The sequence below is a fragment of the Syngnathus leptorhynchus genome, chromosome 13, assembly GCF_054491065.1.
Source record: "Syngnathus leptorhynchus isolate UIUO chromosome 13, UIUO_Slep, whole genome shotgun sequence".
Taxonomy (NCBI): Eukaryota; Metazoa; Chordata; class Actinopteri; order Syngnathiformes; family Syngnathidae; genus Syngnathus; species Syngnathus leptorhynchus.
Window position 1 is genome coordinate 3,119,888 of NC_141207.1, and position 21,486 is coordinate 3,141,373.

At 40.0% G+C, this 21,486-nt stretch overlaps 2 protein-coding genes across 17 annotated transcripts in view; one reads left to right on the top strand and one right to left on the bottom strand.

The window, feature by feature from the left end:
- Positions 1 to 21,486, top strand: part of mfsd8l1 (major facilitator superfamily domain containing 8-like 1) — a 304,788-nt gene that overhangs the window by 163,431 nt on the left and 119,871 nt on the right. The window lies entirely within an intron of this gene.
- The window catches only part of ephb3b (eph receptor B3b), a 50,568-nt gene that overhangs the window by 20,758 nt on the left and 8,324 nt on the right, over positions 1 to 21,486 (bottom strand). For all 7 annotated transcript variants that reach the window (XM_085927681.1, XM_085927679.1, XM_085927675.1 and 4 more), the window contains exons 2-3: positions 4,328 to 4,392; positions 674 to 1,346 (exon numbers count right to left, since the gene is read on the bottom strand). In XM_085927681.1, the coding sequence (XP_085783807.1) occupies positions 674 to 1,346; positions 4,328 to 4,392 (738 nt within the window). The remainder of the gene's footprint in view (positions 1 to 673; positions 1,347 to 4,327; positions 4,393 to 21,486) is intronic.

The following is a 21,486-nucleotide window of genomic DNA, read 5'->3' on the forward strand; positions in this document are numbered from 1 at the left end:
AGTGTGCATACACAGGCAAGTCTCCATCACCTCTCCTCATCAATAACTTTGCCAGCCCCCCCCCCCCTTATCTCATCCTGCTGTCTCTATTTGTCCTACACAACCTGAGCCTAATTTTACGCCCCCATGCCCCTCAACACACACTTTCCATTTATCCTTCCCTCTCCTGCTGTCACCTGCACTCCATTTCAGCTGAGACCTTGCTCGGCTAAATTCACCTTGCTCTCAACCTCTGTGAACTCGCTATGTTCTCCATCAGCCTTGAAACTATCATCAGGGACCTCCCTGCTTTCATAAATAGTCAGCCTCTGCTGCATTTCCATTTATTTAGCAGCCAGGTGCATTGGCTTAAACCAAGGTCAGAAGGGCAAATGCTTGCTGGTGGTGTCATCTAAAATATATTGTTCTAATCTTGTAGAAATTGGAATAATCTTGCATCATTCCTCAGAATGGCCAGTATTATTTTTTTTTTTATTATATTATTATATTATATTTATTTTATTTTTTATTTCATACCGAAAAGTGTCGCGCATTAGGGGACAGGAAATACTTTTTTATTTAGTCCGTTTTTCTAATTCAGATTTTGGTGTTTCGTCGACAATTGATGGGTGAGTCGGTTCAAATTGGCAAGTTGTGGCATTATGTATTTCCAAATGTCACATGTTAAACTCACCTTGGCATTGCGTATCCGTCATGGCTGGTTCAAAGCCAGCCGAGCAGGTGCAGGCACCCACAGGAACCATCCATTCCCCATCTCCATTGCAGTACAGCTTTAGAGGCACAGACACCTCCAAGGCATTGGGGACACAAGTTCCAGGTGCAATCACCAGAGACGTTGCCTCGGCTCCAGTTGCTGTTTCTGGAAAAACTGCAAAGTTTGCAATCGTGGTGGAGCACTTCTTATAAAAAACCCTCACTGAGATGAGTGACATGCAAGCCCCAAGGTCCTGGAAGGCCAGGTAGAACCCGGCTTTGGACAGTGGCCCAAAACTTCTGGTTTTAGTGTTCACCAGTCCGGAATCGAGCTTGGAAAAGCTTGTATCCGGGGCAATGGTGTCCACTTTCACATATGGATTTTCCATCCAGAAGGGACTGGTTGCTGTGGCTGAGTCCGAGTCAGACTCATAGTAGAAGAGGTTGAAGGTCTCTTTGCAGGAGCCTGGGATGTTTGGGATGCTGTTGCAATCACGCACTGTGAATTTCATCTCCACATATACGCGCAGCACATCTTTCCTCGGGATAAAGTCACTGCGTAGCCAGTTATTCTGGTTGAGTTGTTTTACGTTACATACTTGATAAGTTCGGATGGGATTCATGGCATCATCATAGCCACTCACTTCTTCCCACTAGAAAGAAAAAAAACATTACAGGTTAGACGAAAATGTTGCAAATGGAAAGAGCTTATATATTTGAAACACCGAAGCAAGGGAGTTCAGCAAAACAAAACAAAAATATTGTCAAAGTCTTGCTTTCATTGCCAATCAAAACCACATTACTATCTTTCTTGGATTGGATGTCATTCAATTGTGAAAGTGTATCTAATGAAGTGGTCCGTGAGTGAGTGTGTGTCCTATAGTGAGCATAAGAAGAAGAAGAAAAAAGATGAGAACTGCAGATTCATCACAATTAGAGCAGCCTGACACCTTCTTAACCCATAATAATCACATTACCTGTTTGGAGGGAACACACACATTGCTTCATAACCAATTACACTTGAACTGAAGTGAAAATATTTTGAAATTCTCCAACAGACTGATTAACCTTCATGCTTTTCTCTTTTTATTTTCTTCATTTCACTCCATCTTTCGATGCTATTGCAGTACCCAAAGGATGCATTACTATGGACAAAACTGGATTCAAATTTACTAAACTTTGATTACCAGCTTCATTAAACGAGTGAACACAAACCAGGCTATAAAAAGCTTTGTGTGAGACACTGTAATCTAATGCAATTTTCAGTCGCGGAATGAGGACACCACAATTAAACGGTCTCACTTCAAACAGCGATTCCCGTGAGTAGAGTGTGTCTGTGTGGGTGTATGTGCTGGGGGACCTGCTCTGTTTTCAACAGTGTGTGTTCATTTAGTAAGATCAGCCATCGTTTATTTGCAGTGTGCGTTTAAACCACTACAAATGTTTTACGTGCTCATATTATGATTCAGTAGTTAATCCGTATAGATGAAAAATGTTGCTCTCATTATACATTTTCTAAAGCATCAGATTGACCCCTTGACCTTCTGTTTACAGAAGGATTTTTTGTCCCTGGTAAGATTAAATAAAGTAAGGTCTGCAGCTAAAGGAAAGGCACTTAGCAATGACGTTTACATAAGAACATTTAGAACTATGACACAACCACACACCAGTTGTTTCTTTTTAAGTGCTGAGCATGTTAATTAAGGGTAAAATATGGATGCGTGTGGGAAGGGGCTATTCATCAAAGGCCTGAGTGGCTGTGAAAGAGGGGGACATAGCTCGGCCCTGGGATTAATACTATGCTCTGGCAAGAAGCAAGGATGGCAGAAGACTGAAGCCATAATCACCTGACAGGTCAATTGGATGACTAAAAGCAGGAAGCTTGAAGTACAAATTACTGTATTCAACCTGTGTTTACAAAAAGGAAAATATTTAGCATTATTGCAACTGTTATTTGTACTATCCTAATATTGCTGTAGAAAACATCACAGTTGTATGCATTTAAAGCATTTTTTAATACCAAATATATTTTCATGCATGCAAGATGCTATATATATATATATATATATATATATATATATATATATATATATATGGAGAAGTTGATAATAAAGCAGACTTTGGCTTTGACTTGTTTGTTCACTTATATTGTTTATTTACATTTATACTGCTTTATTTATATAGCACATTTCCTAACAACTAAATTTTATACATGTCTACCTTTATTGGATCTGTAATACTGGAAGTGGGCGAGAGGAATTTATAGTAGCCTTTTTGTTGTTTTGTGCAACACTATCAAACAATATCGAGACATTGTGACTCAGACAAGCCAGGAGAGCCTCTCGGGATAATGTACTGTATTATGTGAGTGCGTCTATTTTGAGGATTTTCTTTTAGAGTTCCGGACTCAACCTTTCTCTATCTTGCTTCCTGGTCTCAGTATTTCACTATCAACTCAGCCACTGTACTGACGCCTCAAGAATGATAATTAAAAAGTAGCAAATGTAAATAATCACATCAATAAGAGCAACATGCACATTTGATAAACAAATAACTAACATTTTGTAGGCAATGGTGTTTTTGAAAATCTAGAGTCTCTCTCGAGACTGTCCATCATTTTAAAAGGAGCATCTGTTGCTCAGGGACGCGTTTTTGAATTTGTATGCTGTCTCTTTGCTGCCATTGATGGGGAGGGGGGTCAGAGAGAGGGAGAGGAAGATGGACGGCTGTGAAGAGGCAAAGACTATGGTAGGGGGGTTGGCCATTTGATTGTTGCAGCTTGAGTAATTTGGCTTCATTAAGGGCGAGTTACTTATTGTAAAAGAAAAGGGAAGGGTGGATGACTTGGAACAGCTGGGGTCGGCTTTCCCTGTCAGTGTGTTGGGGTGTAAACAAAATATAAAAATGGGGGCCCTCGCCTTTCAGAGCACAGAGGCCACAGTGAGAGGGCCACACAAAGGCATTGGGAGGAGTGTTGGTAGACTTTGAAGTATGGTTGAGAAGAGGTCAAGACTCTTTTTCGGCCTTCTCCTTAACCCATTGTGGAAATCACATGGGAAAACAAAATGAAACCGTCACTGGTACTTTGTGGGTGGCAGATTCCAGTGTGTACAATGGTTCAATACCAAGACAGTTTAAACTTGAGAGAATAACAGATTTTTATATTTTAATTATATTGACGCATGTTGAGCTAAACATCTGTTGCATAATACATATTCATACCTCGAAGTCACTACGTTGGTTACAATGACTTATGAAATGATTCATCTATCCGACAGGTGAGCTTAACTGGTTTGACGAATTTGTAAACCCATCCGAAAGTGGATCAATTATCCATTGGACACAGTTAAAAACCTGATCTCCTACAAATATGCATCGGTTGAGTTACTGTATGTTGGATTGCATGGCAGTTAAAGCAATGTGGGTCTTTATTTCAGGTACTTTTCAAAAACCCTCACATTTTACAGTGTCCTTTTGCTGTGATTAGTCCACATAACATTTTTGTAGTGCATGTTACAGTTTGATAATGTGGTTCTTGAGAAAGCTGAATCAATTTGTAAGTGCTCACAGTGCCCCATATGTGTTACATGTATAAATCTTTGTACACATCAAACAGACTGAGCAATAAACTCACCCCAGTCTCAGGGTGAGAAGTCCATGCTAATTCTGTAGTGGCCCACTTGGTGTCCATCAGTGTCTCTGGAAAAAAAAAAAAAAAGAATATCCAGATCAGAGAAACGACGACGGTTAAGATCAACAGAAATTTCGCTCAGTTTACAACCATCGTTATCAAACAGAAAGTGGTTCGTTATAAACTGTTGGAAGTAACGCTAATATTTTAATGATACAAAGGGTCTAGACAATGAAGCACTGTATGTGTTTGTGAGCGGAAGCTCTCCACACAGAGATCTCAGTGGTAGATCAATGTGGCCCATGTTATTGCACCTCCTTGTTAAACTAATTAGCCTTAATTAGACCAAAAGGAGTGGGACAAAAACACAACTGTGGTTAGCACCAAGAAGAGAAAGGTTCTGCTTTTCACAAGGCACTGTCACACAAACACACTTACAGTAACCGGTTGTAAAAGTTGACATGATATATAAGCCGACAGAAGGCTTGTATAAGGGGTGATAAAGTTGGGGGACACAAAGGAGCCGCTCTAGACTGCAACAAAAGTCAACACGCTTCAATTGGTTTCGCTGACAAAACGACATCTTGACTTGCAAATAAACACAACGGTTCTCAAGCACAATATGGCGGGTTAATGCACACTGCTGAAAATCCTCTTTTCGGCTCTCAACCTCCATTTCCCGGTTTCATGCTTCTTCTGCTTTTTCTGCTTTCATGCTGCCAGCCTTGTGCTAGCAGGGAAGAAGGAAAATAAATTTAGAATCTTTTATTACCTGGTGCTCAAGGCACGGCATGAAGCTACTGTTATTATTTCTATCACTGTGCTGTGCTACCAGATAGCATAAATGATGAAATGGCGGTGTTGGTTATTGGGCTTTATTTGGTCACTGATAGCAGTATAACCAATCCTTTATCTTTCTCTCATTTTGTATCTTTTTAGTGTGACACTGGTGTCCTACAAATTACACGATATGGACATAATCAATCATTGGTCACCTATTGAATACAAATCAAGATAAAGTTGCAGATCAGAGATTGATTCAGTGATCAAGCCTTTAATAATGTATTTCCTTGTATAAACAAACCAGTAAGTGCAGCAGCATGTCAAGTCATGTTCAACGGCCATCTACAGACTTTCCAATTACTTCAAGGTCCGTTGCAGCATTGAAGAGCAAGGACAGTGACAAACATCATTCAAGCTATAGTTTCTTGTGAATTACGATTGTAAATTTAGCATGTGTGTGCAGCTGAGAATTCCTTGTGAATTACAGCCCCCATGTGCCTCGAGTTAATGTTACAGATATGGATGTGTGACTGTTAGACTGTTGAGTGCAAGAGTTAACAAGGTTTATGACAAAAAGTAACATAAAATCTGATTGTGTGTGTCGCTTTAGCTTGCCCCCCCCCTTAGGCCTAATGTCCTGGAACTGTGAAGCTACTGACAACTGTCTCTATGGGCGGGGCATCAGGAGCTGAAGTGAATAGAATGTACGCGCAGCTGTACAAAGTTAAAGCCCTCTTGCTTTGTCAACCATTCTGTGCCTCTGTGCTGATGCTGAAAATGCTTTAGAAAAAAAAAAAAATCACAAAAGCAGATTGCTTTTGTTGATGCTCTTCCTTTGTGTCATGGCAGCATTTGTCCCAAACAAGCTCAAATTTGTGTTTTCATCTCACAGTGTCAATGGATATTAGCTGCAGATTTTCCCATGACTCATAACATGACAATGGGTGATTTGAGGCATGTTACTGATCGCTATGCAGGTCGTAAGTAAGCTGAGTGGCGGAAATGATACACCTCCGCTGACTGTTGTGTTTTATTATTATTATGTACGTCTTGCCAGGTTTATCATTATAGCTGACCTTGCTGAGAATTACACACACAGCAGAACAGTGTGGTACAAAAAAGAAATAACAACGAGGAAGGAAGAATGAGTGGTGGGGAAATGAAAGGGAGTTATTCAAAGTATACACCTGTGCAGTTTGACTTTGTGGTTTGGATCATTCGGGAGTATGCATACACCGGCCCCACCATCTTTCCTGATGCATCTGCATTGTTGAAGCTCACCAGGCCTGAGCTTGCATGCAACCGAGAGTGTGTATGTGTGTTTGGTGCAAAGCCCTGTATTGTGCCCAAAGTGGAGCACTAATTCTGAGTCAATGGGGCAAAACCAAACCCCTGGCTGACCACTCTCTAACCTGGCCACTCCCCACAAGTCAGTGTGTATAATCTTCTTTCTATTTTGGTTTGAATGATAAATCAAACAACAACAAAAAAGCTCCCGTGTAGACTATTAATAAATAGGCATGACTTTTGTATCAAAACCAAAGCCAGCTGCACTGTTACAGAGGAGTTGTTGAAGTTGACTTTTTTGTTGGAAATATTTTAAAACCATGCTATCAGTGTGTCCAAAGAACCAGAAGGACAGGTTGAGGGGAGGGGGAAGCCCAAAGTCAATATGAGACCATCAGGACACAAAAAAATGCTTGCCTATATTACCATTATTTCACTAAACCGGCTCCAATTCTGGGATCTGTGAACTGAGACGTGGGGTGATTGTAGCTAAGAGGACATGGAAACACAAACAAAGTAAATCATGTGAATAATCATGCAAAATGTTAGCCGTAAAACACACAAACGGAGTATCCAAGACTTCTTACCACCTGTTGTTTACTTTCTCTGACGTGACCCCTTCTCAAAATTTTTCCCTTCATCAAGGTGTGTTTCCATGATAAATGAAAATGTTTTTCAAACTCCTACTGCTCACAGAACCTATTCAATTAGCAAGCCTATGTTTGAGTAATCTGGGGAATGCTTTAGTTAAGTATTATTAATGATTGAGGTCAAATGCACTTGGGATTAGTAGAACAAACATGGTGGTGACATTTGTCTTTGCTGCATGGGGTGATTGTGCAAGGGAAAAAATGTAGGACTACAAATTGGAAAAATCAGAACGGTGGTATACACATGCACACACGCACACACAAAGGTAAGGTACCCCTTTAACATCTCTTTAATCCTGTAATGACAGGGCTGGGCTAATAACAGGGGAGGGCAGTGAAGCATTCATCCCTATGGTCATATCCACACACACTCAATCACATACAGATTTAACACACAGCACTCGGAGTTACAAAGCTTCTTAAAACATTTCTTTGTTAAAACAAGACACTAGATAAATAAACAATAGAAAGACTATCATTGAGGGAAGGAAACGTTGCAGAGGACAGGTGAGGAAGCTGTCTTGAACGTTTGTGGTTAAATCTGCAGATACAGCAAATTGGCCGAGTTACGAAGGCATCAACGGAACGTTCCACTTTCAAAATCAGATTAAGATCTGTTTGTCATCTTCCATGAACCAGGAAGTAGCATGCGGACTAACAAACACGTAAACAACAAATGTGATCCAACAAGTTGATAAATAAATATGATCCTCTAAAATCTCTACCGATGCTCCTCTGGGGCACAACACTATGGCTCATCTTTATTTAGTAAGTTGTAATACTAGTAAAACATGAATGTTGCAAGATAAGTACAAAATAAATCATATTAAGGACCTTTAAACCTATCATCACTCCCTGAAATCATTCCCTTTTTGCCACATCCTCCATCTTACCCTGGCCTTTTTTTTTCTCTGGATTGCTTTTGTTACATTGCATCCGCAGTCAAACATGATGAGCACATGGTAACCTGGCATGGGGTGGCCACTCCATTAAAATACTGCGGTGCCCGGTTGCCAAACACTTGAGCCTCTGTTTAGCCACAGAAACAGTGAAATGTGTCAACATGGAGTGTGAGGACCCCACGCTCAACTTATTATCGCTATTAGCCTGATTGCTTTGTGCACCATCTTTGTTGGCTCGTCTTTTGTCATCCACAGAGGAGTTGTTGCACAGAAAGAGGAAGAGGAGGGACAAAAAGAGAGCAGGAGAGGAGTTGCTATTGAAATTCAAATTGTTCAAGCAGTCTTTTTGCCTTTGTACGGGGCCAGAGAGCCATGATTAGGGGTCCACCCCCACTCCTGAAATTCCCCTTTTTTTAAGCAAAACCTCCCATTTAGCACCACACACACACACACACACACACACACACACACACACACACACACACACACACACACACACACACACACACACACACACACACAGAAGGGACGGTAATTGGTTGCTGCGACATAGACGGGCCAAGGAGGTGATTCCTCTGTGGAATTCCTGAACAGACTTGCCTCCCATGACAAATGCCCCCCTTCGTCTGTCTACAAACACACACATACACACTCACACTTCAACCCACTAGCGCTCTCTGTCAGTCATGCCACAATGGCTGTCACACAAGACGTTTGCGGCGTGTTTGTGCTAACAGGGTTACACTCCTGAAGCCAAGCAAATAAGCTCCCTGCTTACCTTGTTGTCTCGGTCTTTCTCGTGAATCATCGCTCTCGGAGGAGAAGTCTGATGAACTGTCTTTGCCCCTTTGAATTCAGTCACAAGGCTCTTGCCCTCAATTATTTCCTGCCTTGTCAAACTCTTCGCCGCTCCAATCGCAACAGCATCCCTTTTCGTTTTAAATTTAAATACTTGAATCAATAGAGGTCATTTGTGACATACTGCACAGTGCAAATTGCTTTAATATGTTTATGTTTGTGTTATTGCAACCACTCATGCAATTGCTTTTTCCAATGAAGTCTATCCTATTTCCTGTATTGCTGATGGAATGAGCCTCTTTGTCTCTGCCGCCACCCCCATCTTTCATCTCATTCCCCTAAGCCCGCTGCTAGTCAGTCTCCCCATCCCCTTCTCTCACTAACTCCCCTAATTACAAAGAAAAGAGGATCTGACGAACAGGTAGCCCCGGGGCCAGCTGTCTGTAAACCAGGTGTGCCTCTCCATGTATATGTGAGTACTGTATATGCGTGTCAGGATGTGCCATGTGCAAGACTGTGTACTTATGTTAACTCATTATAAGCTGCCCTTTTGCAGTTTGGATGTATTCATACTGTATATACTATATGAATACAACTAGAGCCTCATTGTTCCACTGTCTGCAACAGTAACCACTTTTCCAAATTAATCATGCCAATTAAGTAATGAGACTGGGCCAGTTTAGGGTGCATTTGTGGATGGTCATAACTTAATATGATTAATTAATACAAAAATAAAATTATATGGTGGGGAAAAATATGAACAAACAAAATGTTAGTTTTCAAATCAATATAATGAAATTACAATAGATTGCATGTAATCCTACTTAATTCTTATGGGAAGAGGCTGGTCAACCAAAAGTCTCTTCATGTTCGCGATAACTGATCGTTAACATATGTATATTGTCCCAGCAGTTCTATTAATGACATTGTTTGAATACCATTTAATAAATCACCTCCCCATTCATCAAAACTAGAGACAGTTTAACTAAGGAATATACAAACAGAGCTGGAGGTGAAGCATTATCAGTTGTTTTAATGGCCACTGTACTCGCCTTCATTCAATTATCTATTGATGGAAATGTATTGAAAATCCATCTCTGGATAGAGTCCATGCGATTTATTTCTGTGTTTTTTCATTTGAGAATGTTTTCTTATTGTCTAAGTGTAAATGAAATATTGTTGCACTTGACGATTGTATTTGATTGCTTTGAACTTTCAACTTTTTTAGTTGCGAACATTTAAAATCTGATAAGGTAATGTAAAAGGTTTCATTTTTCATCCTTGACATTCCACATTTGTCTTCCTGCCTGAGCGTGCCTTTTCATTGAACACGCGCGCTCTTATCTTCATGCGTGCGCTGCGCTCACAAGATTGCTCACTCATGACTAAATAACATGTATTGGCTGACCATGACATTTTGTACAATTCTGCTTCATAGGTTGACACAAAACTTGAAGGCTTTTGTGTAAAATGAGTCATTCCCGCTATGCTGATTCATGAGAGGTTGTCTGACACTGTCATGGTGTTTCGTAAAATGAGGATTTCTAATAGAACACTAATGGCAGTGTCTAATGCTGACATCATCAAAAAGTACAGCTCCTCATCCTCTGTTTGATTTTCTCTCAACTATAAGAATAATAAATTCTGGACAATAAATTAGACTCAACTGGTGATATATAGATTTTTTTTCCAGGTATCAAAGGTTTCACGAGAGTTCACGTCATACTTTGGAAAGGTGCTTTACTCATTTGTAAAAGTTAAGAGCATCAGGTCTGTATTTAACCACATGCAGGATATCGGCACAGGGCCAGCTTTCTCAGCGGGCATGGGATGTTTACATGAAATTCCATGGAACAAAATGAAGCAGTTTTTACCCTTGAAGTAATTTCTCCACTCCTATCTTCATGTTTTATATTTAGCAATTTATTTCAGCTTCAAGTTCTAATTCAACAGAGAGATGAGAGGAAATACTATTTGAGTCAGCAATTGGATTGCTGTGACCAAACACCGGCTGACTTGAACAATGTTTGCCTTTGCGTGAGATTCCTTGATGCCATCATCTGATTTTCTGGCGAATGACTCAGTTGTCTGCGACTGAAAAATGCAAACAAGCGGGCAGGGAGCACGTTCGCCTGCACCCTGCGTATCTGCATATGAAAATACCGATCTTGTCGAATTTTGCGTGCGTTCGCGTGTATGCGTTTGTATTAGTCAGTGTAAGAAAGGAAGCGAGACTGAGTAATCTAGATTGTGTGTGTGCCTGTGTGTGTGTTGGTCTGAAAATCTAAAGCTGTTGATTTCACCTCAGCCCCCCAATGGAGGCTGTATTACCTGATATAAGACTCGTATTTAAACCCCAATGTGGAATAAGTGCAATCTCAGCAAGCTCTGATTGATTTATGAGACCATCGCGGAGATGAGAGGCAAACACACAGCATGCACAGGCAGAGCACATCTCAAGCTGCTATAAAAAGACTTGAAACAAACCAAAATAACAAGCAACCAACACTCATCTAAACTCCCAACTTTATCATTACCACCATTCAACCATTCCTATTTATAAGACATACTGTAAAAGCTATCTCTCTATTTCGTGTATGTCTTTGAGAGACACAAAAAAATCACCTGGTTCCTCTGCCCGGTTACCGCCAAGCAGCGCAGTTACAAAGTGGAAGCTATTTTTTTTGTGATATCAAACACAATTTTTTTTATAAGTGTGGGAGAAAAGAGATGTTCCAAGCAAGAGACAAAGAAAGAAAGAAGACCAAACAATGCAAGAGAAATAGAGAACACGGAAGGTGAAGATGGGTGTAAAGTTGACAAAGGAGACATAAGACAACAAGAGGCGTTCACTATTCCCTAAAGCATCATCGACTTTCATTGCCACAATGTTTTTGGCACACTGACATACATAGGCCTTCAGAGAGATCCTGTGTGTTTGTGCTCAGACATCTACAATATGTTCCCTCAAGTGTCTGTGTCTCACATGCAGCCTGACGGTGCCTGTTTTCTTCTCATTGCATTACCGTAGCCCAGGGAGCCATCATCTACTTCGCTATCATCCTCCCTGTGGTCGCTTCTATGACATGCACCTTTTTTTTTTTTTTGTTTACTCTATTTCTGTGCCAACTTCAATATCCACAATCAGAAAACCCCCCTATACATCCAGCACTCCTCAGTACAGCGAGAAAAGGGGCAATGGGATATGTTCTTGCATGAATTTTAATATAAACACTTTGCTGCAGTGTTTGTGTGAATCCAATAACCAGAATGGATGTGAGTAGATGAAAATATCAATTTTCTTCAAGTCTATGGTTATTTGATTGTCCTGCTGTGGTTTTAATCATTCTCCAACACACATCTATAAACACTCACAAAGTTTTAATACAGTGATGGGGGGGGGTGTTGTGCTGCCCAGTCAAGAAGATTTTGAGCGAGAGAGAACCATTCGACATGGGAGCTAGAGCTCATTTGCATATGCTAATGTGCACAGTGTATTACTAATGTAAACATTATCACGAGTATGAAAAATAATAGCATGTATTGCTCTCTTATTTTCTCTTTCTTTCTTTGTCTGTCTGTCTCTCTTTTGCACGAACACACAAATCCTGTTTATTCATTGGGCTGAACTCTAGAAAGACCTGGAACACGGCTATTGAATGAAAGCCACAGCTTTTTGAATGGCTCAACACCACAAGAAAAAGGCTGAGCACACCAAGCTTCTTCGTCTCTTACTCAGTCTTTCTTTTTCGTGGATTCGCCTACATGCAATTTTTTCCTAATACCGTCATCTGCCATCGTATCGGATCACTTTCAAATTCACTTCCAGAACATCAAGAATTGAAATGTTGAATCTAATTAAAGATTTCCACTTCCTGTTCCACCCGGAACAGCTGCCTGCGAGTCTGCAATAAGGGGCAAAACCCCAATGCGGTCTACATGTTCCACATACCGGTGGCTTCCAATTACTTTAACAGTTTGAAAAACACTGCGGTGGCAAAAACCAAAAAGTCTTTGAGGTTTCCTTGTTTCTTTTCTGCTTCTCAATGGAAATGTATAGAATAAACAAAGAGTTGAATTAATTTACACAGACTTGACAAGGAAAAAAAAAAAAGCTGTCTCTTGACTAATTATGTGGTGATGTATTGAGATGTTGTACGGTAATTATCAATTCCATGATTAATGTCTTATTAATTTCCCAGGTATGCCCTTGTTACCTGTAAGGAAGAAAACGTATTCAATTAAAATGAGGAAATGAAAGTAGGTGGGGAATTTTAGCAGATGAGTAATTACACTTCAGCTACAGGCCAAAAAAAAGGGACAAAACAAAGATGTGGAATTTTATCTTCTCACAACGGTTCAATAAAAAAAGAGGTAGGTGGCTTGTTAAAGCTTACCTGGCTGCCCAGTGATTAGGCACTCGGGCCAAAAACTGTGAGAACAAAAGGGAGGTTAGGGCAGTTGAAGTGTGGAATGTAACCTAGCAAGTCAGGGCTCCGAGGGCGTGTGAATGACAAGCATCCAAACACAAACCTTTCTCTATGGAAGGCATTCAAATTCACATCCGCCAAGATCATATTTATGTACAGATATCTGTTTCTATATCTTTGCAAGTACGACAAAGAAGCAAGGGAGTGTCACTTAAACCATTGGGACGCTCCAGTTAGATTCCACTCATGGAATTAGGAATAACTACACACATGCACTTTTAAGTTATTTACAGGAAACACTGGGCAGGTAATCTGTGTTTGTCCTTTATTTTTGCGCCCCCCCCCCACACACACACACAAAAAAATAATTTTGTCTGTTTTCAAATTTTGACAGTTATAGAAGTGCTTTTGCAAGAAAAGCTTGGCAGCAGCATTCCGAAATGGGTAAAAACTACGTCTGCTTGTTAATTCCACTTAAGCAATTGTTTATGGTCGTAATGACAAAGAAGAGGCAACAACTTCAGGGCTTCATGTATTTATCCAGGCAATTGGATTTTATTTCTTGAAGAACTGGCAGATAAATGTCCTTTGTTTGGCATAAATGACATTAGGTTAGTGACATACTGCAGAGATTATAATTATTTATGAGTCAATTGTAATTGTTTTGATTCAGGGTGCCACCCTTAAATGTTTGCGCAAATACAAGTGACTGGCACACTATGTCTCTCTCCCCCACTTTCCACTCTCCTACTGCAAGATATTATTGGACCCTGATTTTTAATCGCCATCAAGTTAATTAAACCCACACTTGGCTGCTGTAATAACTTGACTTGTTAGACCTCTATTGCGTGAATGGAAATCACCTCTTGAGCAGCTAAAACGGCTGCTAATGAACCAGTGTGGATAGTAACTGTGAAGATACCGAGAGAGAGACAGACAGACAGACAGACAGACAGACAGACAGACAGACAGACGACAGACAGACAGATAGACCGAGCAGTAAAGTAATAAAAAAACAGACATTGTTACGGCAGTGCTAATTAATATATCTTAATATTATACATTTAAACCCAGTAGAGCTGCATAGGATTTAAAAGGCAAAAGAAAAAATGAACAGCCGTAGGTGTTACGTCGCACTGTTATGATTTGACCACAAAATTAATTAAATCACTGCACTTATGATTGACATGAATCCTACCACAATAGACTCAGGCTATGTTTATACTTGTACCAGGCAGCCACATTCACCTTGAAATGTAGAGCACCCTGGAATATATATATTTTTCTCTGTATTCAAGTATATCAGAGTATCTATGATGGCCTGGGCAGCTTTTTTGTGACCCCAAAAATGAAGCTCCAGAGTCGGCAACTACAGAATGCTGCTCAATAAATGATTGACAATTGAAGTTTTCTCTCAACAATCCATATTCTAATCCATTGCTTGTACCAAAACATACATAGAAATCTGTTATTCCCATACACACTGCACAGAAATTTATATTCTCTCTGTCGCTCTCTCTCTCTCTCTCTCTCACACACACATACACACACTCGATACTAAGCATTGCCAAGAGGTATGTCACGGCAGGCATTGTGGGTAAATTAAACACATGGCTTAGTTTTAGAAGAGTTGTAGGCGGCGATTAAGTATTAAAGGTGCTGGGAAATACATACGCTTCCCATCCTACTATAACCTGCCTTCAAGTTTTAATATGCCCTATTATGTATTCTGTCAGGTTTAGTTGCGTTCACCTTGTTTTACTACAGCCGACAAGGGTTTTCATCTGCACTGTTACTGCCAATTTTTTTGACAATTTAAAAATGGCGCTAGGCATACGCGACAATTACGGTCTGGCTTATTTGCCCTTCCAGTTCCCCCTGCGTTGTCTCACAAGTGTTCTCATTTCAGTTTTGCCACCAATGAGTGAGAATGTAGCTCTAGATGCCTGTTTAAATATGAGCAGCAGGAAAAAACACGCACACAAACTCTTATTTAGTTTCCGGAATGTGAACATTTGCCCTGCGGTAGGTAATGATGAGTCTGTAAATATAAACTAAATTAAATTGTCAGAGGATCTCATTCCTCCTGGGATCATTCTCTATTTTTGAATTAGTGACTTGCAAATACATTATTTCCTTCAACTATTATTGTTGGCATTTTGTTTCTTGACCTTTCTTCAAAACGGTTTCAATTTTATGGGTGAGGCACCTAACGTCACATCCGTTTCCAACGTGGCACCGTGCATTAAAATAAACCAAGGGAATTATTTTTGGCAAATCCAAAACTAGACACGAAAATGGGAACACCAGATATTTAGTCAACTAGACTATACTATATTCAACTGTTGGCAAGCTTGGGGACAGTATGAAAGGATTTGACTCGACAATAAAATCCATTCTGATTCTGACTTGATGTAACAATCTGCTGAAAATTAGTCTGACGCAGTTACGTCATTTCATGTTTTGCAAAGTTTAAAAAAAATTGAATATTCTACTACCTCACAGTAAAACTGCATTTGATAAAAAGAATATTTGAGGACAATGCAAGATGTTGATGTGCTGAGGTTCACTGCATTATCTGGTCAGTCTGCCGGTCAGGGAGTGGTGTGGTCCCAAGGCCTATTAGATATTAATGTATTTAAGCCATGGAGAAACCACTGGATAGATAACCCGGGCACATGTTCTGGGCAATTAAAAGAAATTGACGGATGGACAGACAACCAAATCTTCTGGGGTCCATATGGCAAGGGGGCTTTCACAGGCCCGTTTCAATTACATAAAGACCTCTGTGCATTGGTATGAGACACACCAAAACAGACTGGCTTTGGATACTCCACACTTCGAAGTTGGGCGATCGATCTTTCTCAACCAAAGTCACAAACAAACTCATAACGCCATCATCCTCGCAAGATGGATGTCTAAACAATCCCATCAAGATTCCAGAACCTCTTGCATCACTGACCCATGCACAAGACTCTCTCAGTGTATGGTGACTCGATTAGATTCAAAGCAGCCAAGCGGCCAGGTGTTTGTCTGCTTTATGGCTTTTTGATCTGGAGGTGTCCTGTTGTCCTCAAAACTACCTTGAGGTAGCATAAATCTCAGAAGAAGAAAAAATGCTTGTACATCATTGGCAAAATACCAAAAACATTACTGACTAAATTTTAAGTGCGGTATGTTGAAGTTTCTCACCTTGAAGGAAAAATCCTAAACTGTGAAATTTCAACATATTTCCTTTCCCATTTCCCCATGCGACCCTTTGAGATGATAAAATGATTAACCTTAGAGTTGAATGTCATCCCTCTTTGAACCTGGTTGCCCTGAAGATACACTTTTTTTTTTTTTTATGTAGTCATCTATACCAAACCTCAACATCGTTTTTTGAACCTGGTTGCCCTAAAGATACACTTTTCTTTTCTTTTTTTTTATGTAGTCATCTATACCAAACCTCAACATCGTTTTTTTTGGGCTATGCTGCAGGCTAATGTATTATTCACCCTCCAATAATGTGCTACTACAGCTGACAACTTGGGAGGAGAAGGATGTGACCCATCATTCCCCACACCTCACCTACCTCCACAGGCACACAAAGGCCAAAAGGCATCAACTGATGGATTCATGGAGTGCACAATGCGCGTTTGAGCGCGTGCACGAGTCATTGCCACAGGTTTTCCTGTATAGTCAAAGCACAGATTTTCATGAATGTTTGCATAGAGCACTACCCACGTATAAGGTCATTTGGGGAACCAACAAACGTTAGTAATCTCATATATGTAATAACATGTATACTGAATATTTAACATTGCTGCAGAGTTTGAAGGTTATTTTACATATTTTGTCATTTTTATTTACGTTTAACAGGATCATCTATGAAATAGGTAAATTAGTCAGATTTATTCTTTTTTTTTAATGCAGTGGATAAGATTCACACAAGTTCAAATTCTTCCACAAAGAGAAATGTGTTAAAAGACAATAATTAACTTTAATAACTTTATTAGTCACCAAGGAGTTTACCTCACCTGTCTACCCCTTATAGCACATATTGAGTAAGTTAAAAAATAACAATCTTCCTGTTTATGCCTAAACTGGCCCATTAACAAAAGCAGTATGTGAGACAACCGAAGCAATCTCAAGAGCGTGAACAACAACCTTTTTGTCTCTCTCTTACTGGAAAAGGAAAACATATGACTTTCCATTCATCACTTCTCTTCCACGTACATCCCTGCACAACCCTAATCCTCTTGGGAGGTCTCAATAGTAAGTTAGGTGGAGTCTGAAACGCTCCAACTCTTGGGTGTGGATCAGCATTGGCCCGATTAGTCATTGGTCCTGACAGTGAACCAATCAAAGTGGCGAGGTTAAAAATGGCTCCCCGGGGATGCTGGTCCACTTGGGACAACTGTTAATGGGATTCTCCTTTCACTACACTAAGGCCACAACAGATTGGACCAACTGACCCCGGGCATTGGCATCATCATTGAAAGCAGAGGAAAAGGCTTTTTTTGGGCAGAGGATGTTTGTGTTGGTAGATTTGTAGCTACAGTAATTATTGGATTTAAGTTACCCGTATGACTTTATCTACTGGTGTGGCTCACTCAAGGCTATAACAGTAACTGTTGTTTCCATTCTTGCAGCCAATTCTTGTTTAACCCATAAAGTAAACTACAAATCTCCCTCCTTAGTAGTGGGCACAAAACAGGCAGCGGCATCAGACTCTTCCCAATGAAACTGTGATTGAGAAGTAACTTTATGTACTCTAAAATCTCTTGTCCTGAGCTTTGACAGTATTGCAATAACTAAGTTATAAAAGAGATGACAAAGTAGAAAAAGTGTTACTTCTCCAGCGCTTTTGCTGCCCTGGGAAAGTGTTAATATTTCACAAACACCAAGTCCGCCATCCTGTTCCTCCAGGTTTTTATTCATTTTTAATGACAGCCAAGTCTAACATGACTTGCTCTATTCTTAGGCTAATAAATAGGTGAGGAATTGTTTAGATAGATTTTTCATGATGTGGAGCACTTAGTATTACAGAAACATACCGCTAGAAAGTGTTTTATGAAACATCAAGGTCAGGGTGGTGCTTTACATCGAAAAAAAAACTGGGGTCAGCAGCCATTACTGGGACTGTATGGATTGTCTGAAAGAAGCACCATTAGCAACGGACTAATTGGGGAGGGAGGGGGTGGGGGGGGCAAAGGATTTCCAGCCCTGGTCGTAGCACAGATTCATAAATAAGTAAAAGCAAGGTCAGGGTGGGTGCTTAATTAACAAAGTGTGTGTGGGTGGGGGGGTGTTTGAATCTCAAGAGGGGCTGAGCCAATCTGTTTGCAAGGATGGAATATCGCAGCAATCCTGTCTATCTTTGAGGCATTGATTGATGGTAAGCCAAATTGAATCGCTAATCATCACAACCCTCCTATCCACCACCAACACCCCTCCCTTCGGGGATTGGGAAAGGCCAAAAGTGGCAATGGAGGTAATGCTTATGTATCCCCATCCTGACACTGGAGGCTTAAACATTATAATTCTCTACAACTCTCCCCCAACCACACTCCAGACACCCCCCCCCCTCTTCCACTTGACCCCCAGACCCTCATCTGGCTAGGGGTTATTTGACTCCTGTGAGTGTGTGTTCCCCTTCACACTTACAACTTTCTTCTGCTTCTTTTCACACTTTTTCTCTTAGGCATTTAAAAACTAGACACCGCATACCACTTCTTGACACCCCCTGTGGCAATTTGTCCTGCTGTGAGGAGGTGCATTCTTTTTGCATTCCACGCCACTTAGTCAAAACTTTGCACGGCTCATGTTGACAGACATCGAACATGTATTGGTGGTGTGTGTGTGTGTGGGGGGGGGGCAACCTTGAGAAAAGAACGTATATCCAAGATGTAATTTAATTTTGTGTACACCTGCATTTGTGATACCTTCAGTGGATGCAGGGGAAAAATGTTGAATTGTGGAGATTTTATTTGGTTTTGCTTTTTATTGACAGTCTGTCCTTGTTCAATTTACAATTACAGAGGTTTTACAATAGTCCCTTTATCAGGAGTAGGCACCTCTACACAGTGAACGATAAATACTGTAGCATCTGTCTCATGTGCTCTCTAGAATTTTTACATCAAATACATCAAACAGGCATGAGATAACAGGGAGAGGACAATAATACTATAATTAGGGCCCACTGTATTTGTGACAAGATGAGGCAGAAATGACGAGTGGTTGCAGCAGAAGAGTGGTGAGAAAAAACAACAGCTTGAGGCAAGACTCAGAGGAAGAGAAGCCAAATAAAATGAATGAAAGGTGAAGCAAATGAAAGGAAGCTTTTTTTCTGGATATGCTATTACTGGAGCCCATTTTTTTTGGCTCGTCTGCCGTGCTGCACGACAACCAAAGGTCAACGCCGCCTCACGATTAAAAAGTAATCATGTATTAAACAAAATAATATTTTTCACCTTCTGCTGAACACAGTTTTGATATTGGGGAAAATGTGCATATTAAATAGAGGCTAATGTTACACTTGCAATCACTACTTACCCAGAGATCGTGTTTTGAAACGGTTACACAGTAAGGTAGAATCAATTCAAAAGATAAAATGCATAAAGATTCATGAAAAAAAGCACTCTTCAGAGGGCCAATTTCTACCATATTTTTAGATTAAAAAGTAATATTTTTTATTTATTAGGTAATAATTTAAATTATTTTAGTGGATTTTTATTGGCTGAAATTATGGGACATTACGCTGTGTAGTGAACCAATATAATTCATGGATTTTACTTTTTTAACGGAATTATCAACATTAAAGGAGGGTTATACTATGTTTGAATTATTTGACACATACGCTGCAAAACATCAAATCATATTCCAAGATTGGGTCACTTTCTACATCGTTGTGTCAAGTCATTGAATAAACCACCAATCATTGCCAGAAAATTGCATTATTATTTTTATTCAAGCAGAAAGAATAAAAGCAATGAAACAAATATGTCAATATATATGCCAAATCATACAAATACCTGGCTGTGAAAATTAGTCTCTAAGTTCCTCCTGTTGTCTCTTGCCACCCATTAAGTTGAAAGTTTGCAACCACAACTTTTGCCAAGGTAAAAACGCAAGGTCAGACACCATGAACAAACTCCAGAAAGCTCCCTTCTTTCCTCTCATCAAATTCAAACACGCATACACATTGCTACCCAACATCCCAATGCCATAATTCTGGAGGAGTACAGCAGATAAGAAAGTCTTAAATCTTTGAACTGTCTGTATATTTCAAAGCCCTTCTTCACTCTCAATCTCCAAGCTCCCCTGCTGCTCTGTTGCGACTGTGAGAAATGGGCTGATCGATGGGGTCTGACAGCAATGAAACGAATGGTACCAGCTGATTGATTCATTAGTGGTGGAATGGGTGGAAGTGGACGTAGAGTGTGACCCTAAGAAGCAGGTGGGTGTGAATTTGGACAGTGATTAGTGCACGTGCATTGAGTGAAGGTAATGTGCACATGTGGATTGCCATTGGCCGCCTTATTAAGCAACTACCACTTCTTGTGTGTGTGTGGTGTGTGTGTCCGTGTGTGCGTGTCTGTGATGAGAAATGAAAGTTTAGAAGGGATTTTGGCAGGGTGTGAAAGGGAAGCTGTTTGTGACTGGACTTGGTACTGAGGCAGGGGTCAAATGGTATTGTGCAGCACTTTTATTTGGTGCTCTGCAATTTGTTTTCATTGTTGAAACACTGTTCAAAGTGATGCTAACAATGCAAATGAACAACTGAAATATGCTTCAGTAACATATAATTTGAGTAGATAGGAATTCAATCTGAGGTTATGTGCAGTTGTTGATGGAAAAATAAATGTAATAGTTAGTTTACTTGTGCTCATTTATGATGGTCAAGCGGCCATGTATGTCATGAAGATTTTGCACTCCAAAAAGGTGGCTTCAATACACATCATAAACTCTACTAATGAAATTGATTAATAAAAAAAAAACAATAAAATAAAAATAAAATGATAATGCTTACTCCCAATTACCTTGTATTACTCTCATAAATGCATCAGTAAAGTGATGTTTAATTTTTTATTTTTTTCACATTTTTCAAACTCTAAATTTAGTATAAATCTGGACAAAGATGTTTATTTCCAAACAACTGGTGTCACACCATATGTTTAACAACTGTCCTGCTGTTAACAAATGGACAGGTGTGATGACTGACAGAGTCATTAAACACCCAAAACAAAAAAAGAAATAAGTCGGCACTTCCACATTTGCTCAATTGCCCAATGATGTAAATGGGCATTCAGGCTTTCTAGTCTTTTTAT